The sequence below is a fragment of the Papio anubis genome, chromosome 13, assembly GCF_008728515.1.
Source record: "Papio anubis isolate 15944 chromosome 13, Panubis1.0, whole genome shotgun sequence".
Taxonomy (NCBI): domain Eukaryota; kingdom Metazoa; phylum Chordata; class Mammalia; order Primates; family Cercopithecidae; genus Papio; species Papio anubis.
In genome coordinates, this window is record NC_044988.1 from 67,666,858 (window position 1) to 67,687,007 (window position 20,150).

General features: G+C 43.8%; 1 protein-coding gene across 2 annotated transcripts in view; it reads right to left on the bottom strand.

Moving 5' to 3' along the window:
- Positions 1-20,150, bottom strand: part of GABBR2 (gamma-aminobutyric acid type B receptor subunit 2) — a 416,448-nt gene that overhangs the window by 156,285 nt on the left and 240,013 nt on the right. For both annotated transcript variants that reach the window (XM_021927328.2, XM_031654347.1), the window contains exon 7: positions 5,553-5,789. In XM_021927328.2, coding sequence (XP_021783020.2) covers positions 5,553-5,789 — 237 coding nt within the window. The remainder of the gene's footprint in view (positions 1-5,552; positions 5,790-20,150) is intronic.

The following is a 20,150-nucleotide window of genomic DNA, read 5'->3' on the forward strand; positions in this document are numbered from 1 at the left end:
TCAATAAACTCTGCAAATCGCCATCTGCTGTTCTTCTTCACCTTGGTGAGAGCGATTAGAAGATAACAGCCATCGGAGGTGAAATGCCTGAACCTAAGGGTGCCAGCCTCTCCTGACATATGTTACACTAGGATGTCCAGACCCGCTGCTGGTCGAGAGATGCTGGGCAGAGGATGAAGGATGGCTCTATTATTTGGAGGAACTTATGGGTCACCCTCTTTCCAGCTGTGATCGTTCCCACATAAAGTACACCCACCTAGAATGAGGGACAGTCACAGGAAACTTTAGCAAGAATGGAGCCCTCTTCTCATAATCCAAGACATTCCCCGGGAGCCTCTTTCAATTTCCCTATGGTCAAATGCTCTTGACGCCTAAAAGCCCCCATCCAAACCCAGTGTGCATGCCCTAAGGAACTCCTGGAAAAGCATGGATTCAATTTTCATAGGATAAAATGAGAGTCTATTAATTTATTTTATTTCATTTTTGAGATGGAGTCTCACTCTATCGCTCAGGTTGAAGTACAGAGGCATAACCAGCCTCAACCTCCTGGGCTCAGGTGATCCTCCCACCTCAGCCTCCCAGGTAGCTGAGACTACAGGTACCTGCCACCATGCCTGGCTAACTTTTGTATTTTTTGTAGAGACAAGGTCTCATCATGTTGCCCAGGTTGGTCACAATATCTTGGGCTCAAGTGATCCACCAACCTCAGCCTCCCAAAGTGCTAGGATTACAGGCAGAAGCCACTGCACCCGGCTGATTCTGTTAATTTAGCCACCACAATCTCAATGTGCTGTCCTTTTAAGAGACAAATCAGAAGATACATTTACCAAACAGGGTATACTGCCGGTAACAGCCATCATATCTTAGCCTGACATACCCAAAGGATTTGTCCACCTTGAGATCTGGGAGGTCACCCTTGTTTTGAGACTGGAAACTGGAAAGAGTTTTAAAAAATGATCACCTGAAGAATGTTAAGGCTTTGATTTTCACCTGAAGGCTTAGCCAGTGTTTCCAAGCATGTGCTGAAAGGTTATGGTCTCCTGAAGATGAATTTAGTGCATCTTGATTAGGAAAGCCAAATGAAAGCAGTCTGTTCAGCCACCGCACACTGACATGTTAAGTGTTGGGAAGAGGGGCCTGGTATTGCATCCTCACTCCCACCACATGCACAGGAGGGTTCCCCACAGATGGCTACCTTGCAATTGTTGATTAGCCACCCTAAGCGAAACCGTCTTTCCTCCAGAGGCGTTGGGCAGACCTTGGATACTGCCTAGCAATTGTTCCTCTACTTGTCCATTCCCACTGCTATTGAATGAGGGATTCTTGGGGGAAGGGACCACATGTTATTCCTCTCTATACTCCATACACGCAGTGCAGGGCTTGCTAGAGCAGTGAATGAATGTAGGAGCAAATCCATCGCCAACAGGTTTAAACCACAAAGGGGTGTGTGTGTGTGGCCCAAGCAATTCTCAAGTTATTTAAGAATCTCTTAGACTGCTATTTAATATGTGAATTCCTGAGCTTTACCATAAGACCACAGAATCAGAAGTTAAGGGGTGGGGCCAGGGAACCTGCATTTTAAATGAAGCTCCCTGGGAGATTCTCATGCCTTTAGAAGTTTAAGAATCATTGCCCTAATGATAAGCTCTGCTGAACTGGGTTCCAAGCCCTGTTACTTTCAGAAAAGGGGATTCTCAGACTGCTCTGGGCTTTTGAGATTTAAATAGCCAATTCTAGCCTGAGTTTCCTGGTTGCATAATTGACAGAAGAGGAGGATGGAGGAGGGAAAGCATCCTAAGACTTCTAAATCATGGAGGGGCAATCCTAGGGCTGAACATCAGAGAGACGGATGGCCCCCAAGTCATCGGTGGGCCATAGGGACATTGAATCCCACTTCAGAGTGTTCCCTGAGGAGAGCCACTGGGAGCAGAGCTTCTAAGAAGATAAAACAGAACTCGCCTTGATTTAAGGTGGATTCCCAACCGAGGACGCATGGAAGACATTTCTTCATCCACATGCCAAGGCGGGACCACAGGCCCAGCTCCCGGCAGAGAGTGTGCATACTGAATCAATTGAAATTGAGTCATGGATATAATTAATTTAATGTGTTTAAACGATTTCCCATGTAGTAAACATGCTAAATGAGGGGGCACGCAGACTAAGATGTCTGCCTAAGAGTGGAAAAATGGATACTGTGTGTGCTGTATAATGAAAACCCTTCAGCAAATGGGAAATGCTTCCATTTATTTCCACCTCCCATGTTCTTTTCCTTTCTAACTCTTTATTTATAGCTGAACTTGGCCTTCTGTGGTTTCCTTGAACCACAGAGACACTTTTTATTTTGTCAGAAGACGTCCTTTTTTCTGTGACCAGAAGACAATTTTAATGAAACCTGTCTACAACCCAGTGACAATCACCTGTTAATATGTGACAAAGGGGATAGGAGGAAGGTAACATGGAGTGCAGGACTGTTTCACTGTTGCGGTCTGTCTCCACTAAAGGGGCACTTATGCAAAGAAAAGGGAGATGGTGTTGAGTGGGTGGAGGCAGGGCCTGGGCAGCTACCATTCCCGCTGTGCTAAACAATCTTGCTGCATGGCTCTGAAGGAGTCATTTTCCCTCTCTGGACCTCAGACACTCATCTACACCAAAAAGTATTGAATTTGAGGATATTTAAGACAACTTTCAGTTCTGATGTTCACTGAGTTCTGAGTCACAAGCTGGAGCAGACATAAACAGGTGCCAAGGAATTTCCCATTAAAAAGAAACTCATCCTCAAGCCGTGGAGAACATTTCAGGCAGTCTAGCTAATTGCTCATCAAGTAAGGATTATGTATTATTTGGCTTAGATGAAAGGGAGCATTTAGAAGTGGTTATAACTGATCTCCAATTAAGAGCTATCAGGCACCTGGGCAAAATGCAGAGTTCTAGGATTATGAAGGATGGCAAAATGCTTTCTAGATTCTGTAGCTCTCTATTCATCCATTTCAACTTTGGATACTTTGAATTCATTTTGAAACAGCCCTGCCAAAATGCTACTCGTGGGACCCTGGGCGAATCCCACCCCTCTCTGAGTCTCAGTCCATGAACTTGTAGGATGAGGAGAAAGCACTTTGGAGGTATTTTGATGGGTGTTCTGTCTAGCATTTCTGAGGGAGGGGTCTCAGGGGCTGCAGGGGTGGGGAGGGGGCTGCAGGAAGAGGGGGCTGAACAGGCAGAGTTCAGGGCTCCTTCTCTGTTCAACTGAGAAGCTCTTCTTTAATCAGTTTTATATACCAGGCTCCACGTGAGATTTTATAACACAGAGTTCTGAGAATAAAAATAATTCTTGAAGCTACTGGTCTGAGGAAAGCTGTTAAAGTTTCCAGCCTGAATCTAGGCTGTGCTACAAAAATGGACTTCACCAATACATTGTGGGAGTGAATTTCTCAGAGCCTTTAGTCCAGAATGGCTCTGCTCAGGGATTTTGGAAATCGACTTCGTTTGAGCAAACGTCAGTGCCACCTCAGTGCCTCCCCACTGCCACCCAGCAGTGGTCTGAAACCCTGCTGTGCATTAGAACTACCTGCAGAGTTTGTTAAAACACAGATGGCTGGGCCCCACCCCTAGAGGTTCTGATTTAATGGGCCTGTGTGGGGCCTGGGAACGTGCATTTCTAACAAGCTCCCAGATGATGCAGACCACACTTTGGGAAGGGTTGGCCTGGAAGATAAAGGCCAGTCTCCTCAGCATGTCCCTCCAAAACTGGACCCCAACTTCCCTTCCCAGCCTCCTCATCCAGCTTCCCAGTTTTCTAGCCCAACTAACGGTCCTTCCCTCCCTCTTGCATTTCTCCCTTGCTCACCATGCTCCCTCTGGCCAGCCCCTTTCTGCACGTCTAACTCCTGCCCACAGTTCAAGGCATGGGTCAAATGCTACTCTTCCAAAAAACCTACCCCGACTTTTTCACTAAAAGTCACAGAAATCCCTCTGGGCTCGGGCTCGGGCTCAAATAGTTTCTCTCACAGTGCCAAGCACTTTTAACCTCTCATTGTTTTTGTCTAGGCCTTGCCCCTGCATGTGAGCCACAGGCTTTAGGACAGGGAGCCCATCTTACCTTGCAATCCACACCATTATGCACACCTTCAGCACTTGCACAGGTTCCAGCCCACCAGACCAACAATATAAGCCTCAGCACAGGTATGCACGAATATGCATATTCAAGAAATGCCTCAGCCAGCTCAGCTTACCTACCCTTAATTCCCCAAGACAGACTGACTCGACTCTGAATCTTTAAATTAGAACACAGGACAGCACTTTAGCCCACTCAATCTATTCTTCAGATGAATTTTCCATATTTTCTGGAGCAGAGGCAGTGATGAATACATCATGAGACATAAATAACTACCACTTTGGTCCATTACCTTCTGCAGCAATTAAGAGCTAGACCCAAGTTCAAATCCCACGTGACCCTGTTTAGCTATAGTACTTAAATACTCTGAGTTCCAGGTTCCTCACTGTTCATGGGGATAATAAGAGCACCTACTTCCCATGGATGACATAAGGATACAGTGTAATCATTATTAACAGTAACAATAGCATTTATTGAGTGCCTGCTATGTGCCTAGCACTAGGCATATAATATTGAGTCTAACTACATTATGTACTTAGCACAATGTCTAGCACATAATACGCAATCAAGAAGTATTAGCCATATTATCATTGCTTATTTTCTCAACTTCCATGCAAGATTTATATTATTATCCCCATTTTCCAGATGAGAAATTTGAGGCTCAGAGCAAGTAGCTTGCTCAATAAATATTAACAAGTTGTATTGTATAATGTGTAATATTTATAACTAGTTTACAAGGTAAGTATGATTTCCATTGTGTGACTGAAAATTGTAGTTCAAAGAAGGTAACTTGTAAATGAAGGCCCAGGATTTGAACCTGATTTTGGGTCCACAGCTTCTCCTGGCCCACCCACCCCACCATCTGGTAAACTGTGCCTGCACTGTGTGCGCAGTCAACTCTCTATGCCCCTTTTTTTTTTCTTTTGAGATGGAGTTTTGCTCTTGTTGCGCGGGCTGCAGTGCAATGACACAATCTCAGCTCACCGCAACCTCCGCTTCCTGGGTTCAAGCGATTCTCCTGCCTCAGCCTCCCAAGTAGCTGGGATTACAGGCATGCGTCACCACGCCCAGCTAATTTTGTATTTTTAGTAGAGACAAGGTTTCACCATGTTGGTCAGGCTGCTCTTGAACTCCCAACCTCAGGTGTTCCACCTGCCTCGGCCTCCCAAAGTGTTGGGATCACAGGTGTGAGCCACCATGCCTGGCCTCTATGCCCTTTCTTATCCAAGAGTCATAGAAACGCATTTTCCCAATGTGTCCAAGAGCACACACTGCCCCTGCCCCTTGTCTGAACAGTCCTGCAAATCCTAGGGCCTGCAATTAGTTATTTCGATGATCAGAGATAACAGATCGCATAACAGAAAGCCTGTAACAGCCCCTCTTTTACTTTGCATGTTTACAAGGAACACTAAGGAAAACAGCCCAGAGGCGTGGGACTGACCGTGACCCCGAAGAAGTTGGTCTCGTTCATGGCATTGAGGATGATCCTGCCCAGCGTGTGGTCCGTGTAGTTGAAGTCCTGGATCCGCTGGTGCCGGCTGCTGGCATGCAGCGTCTCCATGGCCCTCTGCAGCGTCTTGGCGATGACCCAGATGCCATCGTAGGCATACCCGTGGAACTTGCTGGGCCCCACGCCTGACCGCTTGTTGTTGTACTCTCTCTCATACTGCTGTGGAGTCTGGAAAAACAGGCGGATTGGGGGAATCCCAAGTTATACTCAGCAGGGACATCAGGTGCCTGATGCCGAGAAGAGCTACTATTCTTCAGTGCCCACAGGGTGCCAGGTACAGGGCTAGACTCTATGTGCATTATCTCATTTAACCCTCACAACAACCTCATAAGGTGGGTACTGTTATTGTCCCCATCTTACAGACCCCCCCATTTTCAGGGGGTCAACTTGCTTAGTGCCACAAAGCTAGTAAGTGACAAGACTGAGATTTAAACCCTGTCTGTTGGCAAGACTAGAAAGAGGGGATAATACACCCTAACCAGGCCTTTCCCTCTATACTTGCAGGGCCTGGGGTGAGGTAGAGGCCCATATCCTGTATGTCTGGATATTAAAGTTATAGACACGTGAACAAACTGTTCAAAAAATATTCTCTATTTCCTCATCATAATAAATACACCTTCCTGAGGATCTGGAAGGCCAAGCTGGAATTCAGAATTCTGGGACTTCTCTGAGTTTCAGGCCAGACACAGCAGCACAGAGAGGGAGCTGACCATGTACTGATCGGCCCACCCCTCCCCTTCCCTTCCCACCCCTCCCCTTCCCTTCCCACCTCTCCCCTTCCCTTCCCACCCCTCTCCATCCTGCAGCCCAGCCAGGCTCAGTCCACACCTCCTTCCCCTTCCAGCATCAGTAGCTCCCTGTAGCCCCAAAGGCACAGGCTACCCTCAAGAACTGGGGCAAGAGGCTCCCTAGGCACTGGAAGCAGCTCCAGCTTATGGGCTAAGAATTCAGGGCACAGTCTGGAAGCTGGAAGAGGTGCAGGTCTGAGTGGGCTGTGTCCGTGGCTTGCAGATTCCGAGCCCCAAGGGGCCTGAATGAGGCTGGCAGCATGGGACCCAGGGCAGGGCCCAGTTGCTCAGGTGTCAGGCAGCATCTGTCCCTCCTGCTATTTCGTCTACTTTCCATAATATAACAGTCTGAATAGGCCAGCATTGAAAAAAAGATTTTTTTTTCTCCCATTGAGCTGAATTTCATAAAAGAATTTCATTGGTGATATTAACATTTTGATTGTGGCCGCAAAGGAACAAAACTGCCTTTTTACTCCAGACCTTGGAACTTGCACTTCCAGATGAATGCCCCCCCGGGGGACCCATTACCCTTAGGTCCTTCATGGGCCTTTTTTCAAATCACTTCTCGACTCCTCTGCCAGAAATGTCATCGGGGCCCACTGCTTGGTCTTTGGAAAAACCTTCCTTGGGGACAAATCACACACAGGACACTTGACTCATTGTCAGTTTATACTGAGAAGAGCCCCTTAGGGACTGTCACAGGCACTCAGTGAGTCTACAGCCTGAGGCACAGAGAGGTGCAGAGACATGTCCACGGTTACACAGCTTGTGTGTGTGTATGTGGGGGGTAGGCGGAAGTGGGTGCTGCGCCAGACTACCTTCCCATTTCATCTTGGCTACTTCTTTCCTCTTTGATTTCTAAAGTAGTAACTGCTTTTTGAAAACCACCACAAGTTGTTTGGGCCATGTCTAGTGTTTTTAAGGAAGGTGGTGGAGCTGGGTCATCAAAGGCTGTGTCTTCTGTGGCTAGAGCCCACGGGGGACAAGAAGCCAAGTCTCTTATGGGGTCACCCACACAGATGCCTGGGGGTGAGTGCCAAGTGCCTCCGGCTGTGGACCCTGCAGGCGATGAATTCTGCGTGACCAAATGTGAATGAGTCCTGGCCGGGAGTCTGCCTTCTCCTTTGATTCAGGGTCCTCCTGGAAGGCCCAGGTTTGATCTGTTTACAGCTTTCCTTGGAAATGCATCCTCTCTAGCTACCACCACTCTGCTCATCACTCAAGATACACAATGGGCAGAAACTCCCTCCAAATCCCAGGTTCCTCAAGGAGACCAGCATTTCTAGCCCAGCTCAGCTCCCTGAGCTCGTCCTGTCACTCACATTCCTCCACCCGCCCACACTCCCCTCCCGCTGGCTCTTGAAGCTCATAGTCATCCCTGCCACTTTCACTCCGCCTGGAGAAGGAGGAAACGGTCCACTATGAGGCTCTCTCTCTTTAAACCTTTTGGGTCCCTTGAGCACATCAAGTTGGCTTGCACCTCAGGGCTTTGCACAAGCCGTTTCTCTGCCAGAAAGCTCCTTGCCCAGCTCTTGGCATGATAATTCTCAGCATTCAAATGTCAGCACCTGTCACTTCTCAGGGATGGCTTCCTTGACCCACCCGTTCTAAAAGCTCGTAGCCTGAGGCCAGGGGTTTTTATCTTCTTTATTGCACTTGTCACTCCCTGCAATTTCCCTCCTTATGTGTTTACTTGCTTATGGTCTGTGGTTTTACTCCTCCCTCCCCACCCACTTAGAATTAAGCTCCATGAGGTCGGGGATGTGATCTGTCTTGATCACTGAGGTACCACCAGGATCTCAAACAATACCTGTGTAAGCCCTTTTTAGGCCTCAGTTTCTCTGTCTGTAAAACACAGGAGCACACCTATTCACACACTGTAGGGCAAAACTGTTCTTCCCAAATACAAAAAGTTGTAATCCTACTGTGTATGAAAGTATTCATTTTCCTGCATCCTTGACAATAGGTATTTTAATTTTTAACACAACTGTCAGTTTGTTAAGAAAAACATACATATTTGTTAAGAAAAAAGTATTCTTTTAATCTTAATTTGCATTTCTTTGATTAATGATTAGAATGAGCTTATTGTAAATATTAACCAGCAATCTTAACTTTTTAGGTGAATTTCCTAATTATTTTAGGTGAATTTCCTATACCATATTGCTATGGTGATGGTCACATCATTTAATGCTTTGTTTTAATGTCTCCTTGTTATTTTTCCATCTTTTACTATTTGGCTATATTTTCTTTTATTTTTTAAAATGTGATTTGTGTCTATTTCTGGTTGTTAACTACTGACCATTTTAAAAAGATTTAAACATTACTTGGATGTGTGTTTCTCTAATTAATTGCTTTAAGCATCACAGAAATGAGGCCCCTTTGACTTCTTTTTTGGATTTTGCTCCATGAGCTTTCTCCGACGCACGCAATGGCATTTGAGGGTTGGTGGTGTCCATTTTTGAATTCCATTGTTCAACCTAATGATTACATTCAGATGACATTTCTACACCACTTCCCTGACCAGAACACAACACTGGAGCAGGCTTCAAGATTTCTATGATCCTTTAAAAGTGGGAAGTCCAGACTTGAGGTGAACATTCCCAGTGTGGTCCCACCAGATAGTAACTGAGTGTAATCTTAAACTTCCTTGATATAGTTTTGTTTTGTTTTGTGGGACACTAAGGGGATCAAGATCATATTGTCTATTGGATTTGGTCTTGAGGTCAACAAAAGTCCCTAAATAAACTTTACATATGCCACTTGTAAATTCATCTGTCTCAAAAAACTGTCCTCCCCAGGTACAAGGATCAGGAGGAGGGCCAAGAACACTGGAAACGCTGCTCTTTACCAGATTTCCGTGGGTAGAGTCCTTGGAATGGGACACCGGTGTAGCTAAGCCCTGAAAGGTGACCTCAATTCTTGCTGTCTTTGCAAGCACAAGGTTGAAGAAATCCCTGCTGCCACATGATATCCCAGGCCATTCATCATCGTTCCCAGGCGATGCCAGCACCAACTCCCTTGGGCAAGACAATGACAGCAGGAAGAAACACATTCACAATTGTTGGAGAAAAAGTAATAGTTGTTCTTAAAGCAGGCCTGCAATTATTCAGGGCAGAAGATTTTGTTCCATTGTAAAGCTCACACCGAATGCTGATTAATTACCATCCTCTGAGGTCAAGTTTATCGTGAGATGCTAAAAGTTTCTGAGAAAATAACTTATGCAGATAGTCCCAATTACTGACAGGTTGGCCTCCAGCACATTTTTTAAAGGCATTTGTTGGAACTTGGAACATATTTTCCCACAGACACTATGTTATAAATAGTGGTTAGGTTCCAAGGCTAGCCCACACAAGCTTGCTAACCTACAATGTGACTAAACTTTATGAGTCTGTCATCCCAACAGAAACAAACCGAGTCCTACTTTCTGGGAGAGGGGAGCCTCATGGACAGAAGAGAGGGCAGGAGAGGGATACATCCTCTTCCACATCTGCAACTGCTCCCCACAAAACTGAAACTGGCAGACTTTCTCGCTGGCATCCCTGTGGGAGGTTCAAATCATAGAATCTCATTTGGAAGTACATGAGAAAATATTTAGTTTGCTGGTTCCTGTGCTGTAGTTTGTAGATCACTTGGGAAGCTTGCTAAAAATGCAGATGCCAGGGCCGGGCATGGTGGCCCACGCCTACAATCCCAACACTTGGGGAGGCCGAGGCAGGATCATCTGAGGTCAGGAGTGCAAGACCAGCCTGGTCAACCTGGCGAAACCCCATCTCTACTAAAAATACAAAAAGTTAGCTGGGCATGGTGGCAGGCATCTGTAATCCCAGCTACTTGGGAGGCTGAGACACAAGAATCGCTTAAGCCCAGGAAGCAGAGGTTGCAGTGAGCTGAGATTGCACCATTGCACTCCAGTCTGGGTGACAGAGTGAGACTTCATCTCAAAAACAAAATACAAACAAACAAAAAAAGAACAGATGCCAGGGCTACATTTTGGTTCAGTATATCAGTGAGTGAGTTAACTTAGGCATCTGTATTTTTAAAAACCTTCTCATATTTCAAGCATACAAAAATTGGTAACCACTGATGAATTTCCTTCTGCAATCTGATTATTGGATAATTATTGGATTTTTTCAGTAGCAACTTCCAGGTGTTGGCTGAGTTTCTTCTTATACTCCTCCAGTATTGGGAAGCTCACTATGTCTCTTAGGCAGAACTTTCCACTTAGGGAATGGCTGATGTTGAGGAGACTTTCAGATGCAGAGTTTGTGCCTCTCTCCCTGAGACTTTTATTCAGCATGCTACATGTTCCTGCGGAGCCACAATACACACATCTGCTCCTTGTATACCCAACAGCCCCTCAAAGAGCCAAAGACAGGGAGATGCCACCCCTTTTCTAATGCATTCTCCTTCTTTTAAGCAAAATAATCTCAGTTCAGACTTCCACTCTATTAAATCACTTATATCAGACCAAAGCTCCCATCAAGGATGTTTAGAAAAGCAGAATAAAATATTAAAATAGCTATTCAAAGACATCAGGAAACAACCAGGATAGCTAGGACTGAAAATCCATCATTCTGGAGAGAAATGCTTTGAGATGGGTCCCAAATTCTTTGCTGTTTTCTTTTGAGGCATTTTCTGATTTGTAAGTAAGAAGGCTAGTCACAGAAACAGAAAGCATTGGATCAGAGCTTTCAGCAGTCCCTCAGGGATAGGAAGCTAAAAACTGTAGTTCTGGGCTGCCAAGGTAGCAAGACTTGCATGGCCAAGGTGCCAGAGTAAAGGGAACAATAAAAAAGTGAGCCTGGTATTAAGACTGGCATTTTTACTTAAAATATTTGATAATTAAGCTGCATAAAGCAAGAGGCTGAGAAGCCAAGCAAAAGAGCCAAGGAAACAAACAGAAATATTTGGAGTTTAATAGTATTGGGAAAATAAAAATTGGAGTCCAGGGTCAGTAAATATCCCAGGATTTCAGTTGAGAACATTCAAGGGTCAAACACTAGGAATCAGGGCAAAGCAAAACAGACTGGGCCTGACAAAAACTAAAACTAAACCTGGAATCATCTCAGTTCTTCACTGGATTAAGGCAATTTGCCACTCCTCTAACTACTTGCTTGAAGAGTAATACGTTTTCCCTGGAGGAAGAAAACATTATCTGTAGCCTCTACAATTTTTCATACACAATGCATTTAATCAAAATTTACTAGGTATACCAGGAAATAGGATCAGACAATTGTTTTAAAAGAAAAGCAAGGAAGAAAAAGAAAAGAAAAATATATGTAATGGAAACAAATTCATAGGTGATCCAAATCTTGACATAATTAGACATGAACTTCAAAATAGCAAGGTTGGCCGGGTGCGGTGGCTCATGCCTGTAATCCCAGCACTTAGGAAGACTTGAGGTGGGCAGATCACCTGAGGTCAGGAGTTCAAGACCAGCCTGGCCAACATGGGAAAACTCCATTTCTACTAAAAAATTAGCCAGGCATGGTGGCAGGTGCCTGTAATTCCAGCTACCTGGAAGGCTGAGGCAAGAGAATTGCTTGAACCTGGAAGGTGGAGGCTGTAGCGAGCCAAGATCACGCCACTGTACTCCTGCCTGGGTGACAGAGAAAGACTCTATCTCTAAAATAAAATAGCAAGGTTTATATGTTCAAGAAAATTGATTAAAAGATGCAGAATCTCATCAGAGAACTGAATACTATAAAAGAAAACACAAAAAATTCTAAAAATAAAAAATACAACAATTGAAATAAAGAATTCAATAGATAGGTGAAGCAACATATTAGACACAGCAGAAAGTAGATCAGTGAACTGAATACAGGTTTGTATTCAGACTGAAACATAGGGAGAAAAAAAGTTTGGAAAATAAGAAATGAACATAAGAGATACATGGAATATGTTGAAAAAGTATAATATATGTATAATTTTGTCCTGGAAGGTGAGAAAAGAGAGACTACACAGAAGCAATGTTTCAAAGGATACTATTCTATTTCTTTAACACACATCAATCCACAGATTCATGAAATCCTATGGAGCGCTATGAACTCCAGGCATGATGAACACAAAGGAAAGTTCACTTCAGCACAGTGTAGTAAAACTGCCAAAGACCAAATCAAAAACAAAATCTTAAAAGCAACTACAGAAAAAAAGATCCATTACTTCAAAAGAGCAATAATAAGTCAGACAGCTGACTTAATAGAAACAATGGAAGCCAGAAGACAATGGAATGACATCTTTAGTGCCAAAAGAAAATAATAGGCCATCTAAAATCCTCTATCTAGTTAATACATCTCTCAATATTAACGGTAAAATAAATTTCAGACAGTCAGACACTTAGAAGATTTGTTTCCAGAAGAGCCACAGTAAAAGAAAGACAAAGGAGAAGTTCTTCTGGCAGAAAAATAATAGTAATAATAAACAGAAAAACAGAAAGGTGGGAAGGAAAAAAGTAACAGGAAGTGTAAATGTGTTAGTAGATCTAAATGAAAAATGACATCAGTGCCAAGAATATCCAAGAAAATCTTAAAGAAGAACAAAGATTAAGGATTTATACTACAAGGTATCAAATCATACTTCAGTAAATAAAAGAGAGTGATATTGATTAAAAGATAGGTAAGTAGACCAAAGGAAGATAAATGCAAGTTCAGAAGCTTGTGGATAGATCCACACTATATGCAGTTATTTAATTTATGACAAAGGTGACACTGTAGCATGAGTGGTGGGATGGGGGATTACGGCCTTTTCAATAAATAGTCCTAAATCAATTGATTATTCATAAAAATTAAATATCTTATTTCAGACCATACATAAAATCAATTTCAAGTATATTCTATGTCTAAATGTGAAAGATATAACAAAACTTCTAGATGACAAGATAGGAAAATATCTTCATGAGCATGAGTGGGTATATTAGGCCACTCTTGCATTGCTATAAAGAAATACCTGAGCCTAGGTAATTTATAAAGAAAGGAGGCTTAATTGGTTCATGATTCTGCAGGTGCAGAATCAAGAATCATGGTGCTGGCATCTGCTTCTAGTGAGGGCCTCAGAAAACTTTCAATCACGGCAGAAGCCAAAGGAGGAGTAGGTGTGGCACATGGCAAGAAGGGAGCAAGAGACAAGGAGGAAGTTGCGATACACTTTCAAACAGCCAGATCTCACATGAACTCAGGGTGAGAACTCACTTGCTACCAAAGGGATGGTGCTAAACCATTCAGGGGAGATCCACTCCCATGATCCAATCACTTCTCACCAGGCCCCATCTCCAACATCAGGAATTACATTTTGACATGAGATTTTGAGGGGACAAACATCCAAATGAAATCATCAAGATGGGGTGATTTTCAGAAAAATAAAATAAAATAACAAAATCAAATACTGCTTCTGCCTAGTCTCTCTTTCCTCCCTTTCCAGGACACAATTATACATATATTATACTTTTTCAACATATCCCAGGTGTCTCTTATGTTCATTTCTTATTTTCCAACCTTTTTTTTCCCGCCCATCGTTAAAATGCCTAAACAAGGCACAAATATACTAATCACAAAGAAGACTAATAAATTGGATTACATTAACATTAGGAATATGTGTTCATCAAAATATATCAAGAGAGTGAAAAGATAAGCCACAGAAGAAGATATAAGTAATACATATAACTGTCAAATAATTAATATTCAGAATCTAAAAATAAATTCTACAAATCAGTAAGAAATGGGCAGAGTATCCAACAGTAAAAATGGGCAAAAGACTTGAATGGGCAATTCACAAAAAAGGATATCAAAATGGCCAATGAAGATATGAAAACATGTCCAACTTCATTAGTCATCAGGGAAATGCAAATTTAAACTAAAACAAGACACCAACCACTGCACACCCACTAGGTTGGCTAAAATTAAAAAGTTGACACACCAAAAGTTGTTGAGCATGTGAACCAACTGGAACTCTCAATCACTGCTAGCGGATGTGTAAATTGGTATAACCACTTTAGAAAGCTGTTTGTCACAGAGTCTACTAAAGCTGAACATATGGCTACTCTGACTCAGAATTCTACCCCAAGTATGCACCCAATAGTAACGTGCACATATGTTCACCAAAATATATCAAATGCCTAGACATAAATCAAACAAAATAAGTACCATCATTCTTTTTTCTTCTTCTTTTTAATTGAGATGGAGTCTCACTTTGTTGCTCAGGCTGGAATGCAGTGGTATATCTTGCCGCACTAAAACCTCCGCCTCCTGTGTTCAAGCAGTTCTCCTGCCTCAGCCTCCCAAGTAGCTGAGACTGCAGGCATGTGCTGCCATGCCCGGCTAATTTTTGTATTTTTAATAGAGATGAGGTTTCACTATGTTGGCCAGGCTGGTCTTGAACTCCTGACCTCAAGTGATTCACCTGCCTCGGCCTCCCCAAGTGCTGGGATTATAGGTGTGAGCCACTGCGCCCAGCCAATATACACAATCATTCTACACAGAAAACTATAAAACATTTCTGAGAGAAATTAAAGAAGACCTAACTAAATGCAGGGATATACACAATTCATGGATTGGAAGACTTTAATATTAAGGTGTCAGTTTTCCCTGAATTGATCTGTAGATTCAGTAAAATCCCAATAAAAACCAGAGAAAGTATTTATTGTGTGTATAAACTGGCAATCTGTTTTAAAAATGTATATAGAAATGCAAAGAGACAAGAATAGCCAAGACAGTTTGGAAGAAGAACTAAGATGGAGAACCTATATGAGTAGTTACAAGACTTATTATAAAGCTACAGAAATTAAGATGTTTTGGTGAAAAACAATGGAAAAGAAAAAAATAAAGTTTAGAAACAGAACCAGATATATAGTCATTTGCTTTATGACAAAAGTAATATGGCAGCACAGTGTGGGAAAAGATGGACTTCTCAATAAATGATGTTGGGTCAATTAGATATCCATGTAAAAGAAGAAAAGGAATCTTGATCATTACCTCACATCCCATACAAAATGAAATTCCAGGTTAATTATAGATCTAAATGTGAAAGGTAAAACAATAGAGCTTCTAAAACACAAGATAGGAAAATATCTTCACAGCCTTGGAGTGGATTCTATTAAAGAGTTTCTGTTCATTAAAACACACCAGTTAGAGGACTTCTAGGTAGCTGAAGACAAAGGAGGCTGTGTATAAATTAGCTTTCCCAAGTCTCCCCAAACTATACTAGCTAGCTTTGTAGCCACAAACATTCTACACAAAATGATACCACATCAATAACTGAAGACGGAGAACATCAAAACTGTACAGATGACTGAATAAGAAGAGAAAAATTAACACATTTCACTTTTGCCTTTGCTCACCCATGCCCTGATACAAGGTTTTGTGGCAAAGGCAGAATGAGGAAACTGTGCCAAAGAGAGAAGATGGTGGTTATTTAAGGGTGAACTAGAATAACTACCAGAAAGACTAATCTTCCCTGGTATGGTTTGCATTTGTGTTCCTGCCCAAATCCCATGTCAAATTGTAATCCCCAGTGTTGGAAGAGTGGCCTGCTGGGAGGTGACTGGATCATGGGAGCAGGTTTTTCCCTTCCTGTTCTCATTATAGTGAGTGAGTTTTCACAAGATCGGGTTGTTTAAAAGGATGTAGCACCTCCTTCTTCGCTCTCTTCCTCCTGCCCCAGCCATGTAAGACATGCCTACTTCCCCTTTGCCTTCTGCCATGATTCTAAGTTTCCTGAGGCCTCTCCAGTCATGCTTCCTGTACAGCCTGTGGAACGGTGAGCCAATTAAGCCTCTTTTCTTTATAAATTACCCAGTTTCAGGTGTCTCTTTATAACAGTGTGAGAAAGGACTAATACACTCCTTAAATCTGAAGATACTAAAAAAAGCTGTGGAGTTCAAAAGTTCAAAAGCAGGCATCTGAATGGCAAAGGAAGTAAGAAGAATGGTTACATCTGGCAGTAGATATTAACTGGGGTAACACATAAAGGCAGTTTCTGAATTGCTACAAATAGTCTTTTTCTTGACCTGGGTGGTAGTTACATGGGTGCTGTCCTTCAATAAAAATAATTAACTAAATCATAAAAAGTAATCCCAATCCTTTCATTGCTCCTCATCTCACATGACCTGGGTTACAAGCTCTTCATCAATCTCACTACTCCTTCCTCCTACCCCTAAGGTTCCTATCCTGAAAAAGAAGAGAATTAAAATTTGTTGAGCACCTACTATGTGTTTGCACTTGGTAAGATACTTTCTACTGTATAACCTGATCTAATCCTTACAAATCTGTGAGAGAGATATTATCATCCCCATTTTACAGATGAGAGACAAGCATTTTACAGATGAGGTACACATCACTGTATCACTCTTAGGTTCAGCTGCATTGTAACAGAAAAAACAAATTATCAGTGACTTAAATGAGATGGTTTATTTCTTTCTCATATAACAGATGTCTGTGGGGAGGCTGGGCAATACAGCTATGACAGCTCCCTGGGTAATAAGGGACTCAGGGTCCTATTTTTATGCTCCACAATCCTAGAATGACATCTCCTTGTCAAGGTCATCTTGTACCTAATGGTCCAAAATGGCTACTAGAAATCCAGCCATCACAGCCACATTCCAGTCAACACAAAGGAGAAAGAAAAAGAAAGGCCATATCCCCCTGTAATAGAGCCTTTCTAGAAGTCCCACATAACACTTCTGCTTATATCTCATTGGCCAGACTTGCAATCCTGGCCACATCTAGCATGGAAGGCTGGGAAATGTATAATACATTTTCCAGTGAGGTGGCAATATACCCGGTTAAAAATCAGAGTTGTGTTATGAACTCTGGTTTGTTGTGTTACAGAACTTAGAAGAGGGTGGGAGAGGTATGCATGTTGGTATAGATGACCAGCCATTCAGCCTTTTCCTTCTGAGCCCATGCCCCTCTGACATAGCGCCTTCTCCCAGTGTCATGAGTGCCTGGGGGAGTAGCAAGGAATGGGAGCTTTGTGAGGGCTGGGGGAGCGAGCAGCGCTGTGAAGCTGGGCTCTCTGGGGAGTTCTCCCATTTTTCCGCAGCACCTTTCCTTCCTCCATGCTAAGCTCAGTGCTTCCCTAAAACTCCAAGTTCTTTGTCACGGTGCTCACAGGGCAGTGGTAATGAGATGGGTGCAGATTTTCATGGTTCATTGGCTCTAAGTGGAAGGATCACTAGATTTGCTGGATTGAATAAATAATCATGGGTGGTCACAGAAGTTTCTTGCCAGAAAACATTACAAAATCTTCCAAAGGATGGACCTGTGCCTTTGATGGAGGGCTAGGGCTACTCCAGGGGTTGCGGGGTGCTGTGAACAGCTCATCTGGGGCATTGGCCCAGCACTGGACCTCAGCATGGGCACAGTAACAGGAGAAAAATGTCCCTACTGGAGAGGCTGAGCCATCGCTGGAGAAATCAAGCCAGAATTATAAATGTTCACAAAGGAAACAAACCGAACAGGATTTGAAAAATGGAAGTTGACACTTGAAATCACCAATGTCAAGTCACTTTGCGGGAGTAGAACAGTGATGGGGAGCCTCAATGGGGAGAAAGAGCCAATGTTGGGCCCAAGGCAGGGGTCCAGGGGCTGTCTTCATGAGGTCCCAGAAGACTGAGCTCTGAATGGGCTCAGAAAGCCTGAAGGTCCACGTTCCCAACACAGGACAGTCCAATGGGAAAGGACTGAAGAACGTGTTTCTGGAGGGAGCCCTGACCTTGCTATTCCTCCTACCAGAAAACTCCTGGTGCCAATCAGTGAGCTGGAGACAGCTTGATGCTAGAGACGGGCATACAAAGGAGGGAACCTTGGAGAATGCATCCAGGAGGGGCCACTGTTCTGCTCCTTTCTGTGACTTTGTCTACCAGGAATCACCTTTATCCTGGGAGATTTGACAAGAGCAAGTACAAGAGGACAGGCTGAGCATGGGGAGGGGTTTGACAAATACAACCTGTGCAGGGCTGTGTGAGGATGAAGTGAATAAAGCACTAATTTCAGGTACAAAATGTAAAGGGGAGCCAAACATCTCAGTAATCAAGATAAGCATATTTTAGTGTCATGTTGAAAAAATAAAAACTAATGCAAGAAATCCATGATGAACATAACATCAAAAATTTAAATACAGAATCCAACCTTGCACTTGCATGACTTAACATTATAACCATGTCACAGAGCTTGCTGTAATAACTCCACACCATAGTTACACAGAGTTAGAGAACTGAGCTGTGAACGCACCCTAGAAGTTACCTAGTCCAGGGAGGGAACATGACTTGCTGAGGTTGCAGATTAAGTGGTGTGAATGCAGGATCCACACCGGATCTCTGGAGTACCACACTCTGTGCTCCTGTGTGTCACTCACCAGCAGAGGCCCACCCACTGAGATGCCACAAAAGAGCTGATTTGGATGTGTCCCTAAGCACGTCACAGGTCTAGAGGAGCAGCATGGCAGAGGGGGAAGGGGTGCTGAGTTGGGATTGAGGAGTCCTGGCTTCAAGTCCTGGATCTGCCTCTACCTGCTGGGTGATTGTATTAGATTCGTGGCGCTGCCACCAAGTTCCCACACACTGGGTGGCTTAAAACAACAGCAGTTTACTCTCTCACAGTTCTGGAGGCCAGAAGGCTGAAATTCAGGCACTGACAGGTGTATTGGTCCATTCTCACACTGCTATAAAGAACCACCTGAGACAGGGTAATTTATAAAGAAAAGAGGTTCAGTTGACTCCCAGCTCTGCATGGATGAGGAGACCTCAGGCAACTTACAATCATGGCAGAAGGGAAAGTAAGTACCTTCTTCACAAAGCAGAAGGAAAGAGAGAGAGAGTGAAGGGGGAAGCGCCACACACATTCAAACAAGCAGATCTTTTTTTTTTTTTTTTTGATACGGAGTCTTGCTCTGTAGCCCAGGCTGGAATGCAGTGGCCGGATTTGGCTCACTGCAAGCTCCGCTTCCCGGATTTATGCCATTCTCCTGCCTCAGCCTCCCTAGTAGCTGGGACTACAGGCGCCCGCTACCTTGCCTGGCTAGTTTTTCGTATTTTTTTTTTTAGTTTTTTTTTTTAGTAGAGACGGGGTTTCACCATGTTAGCCAGGATGGTCTCGATCTCCTGACCTCGTGATCCGCCCGTCTCGGCCTCCCAAAGTGCTGGGATTACAGGCTTGAGCCACCGCGCCCGGCACAACCAGATCTTGTGAGAACTCATTCACTATCACAAGAACAGCAAAGGGGAAATCGCCCCCATGATTCAATCATCTCCCATCAGGTCCCTCCCCTGACACATAGGTAATCCAGGAAATCTCATCATGAGAGCCTGGGTGGGGACACAGAGCCAAACCCCATCATAAGGGTTGGCTCCTTCTAGAAGCTCTAAGAGAGACCCCTCCATTCAATGCCTCTCTCCTAGCTGCTGGTGGCTATCAGCAATCCTCAGTGTTCTCCAATCTTTGCCTTCTTCTTCACATGGCCTTCCTCTCAGTGTGTCAACTCTCCCTCTGCCTTTCTGTCATACAGGACACCTGTCATTGGTTTAGGGCCTACCTGGGTGATCCAGGAAATCTCATCATGATAACCTTAAGTTTTTTTTTTTTTTAGATGGAGTCTCACTCTGTCGCCTAGGCTGGAGTGCAGTGGCGTGATCTGGGCTCACTGCAAGCTCCACCTCCCGGGTTCACGCCATTCTCCTGCCTCAGGCACCCGCCACCATGGCCGGCTAATTTGTTTTTGTATTTTTTTAGTAGAGACGGGGTTTCACCAC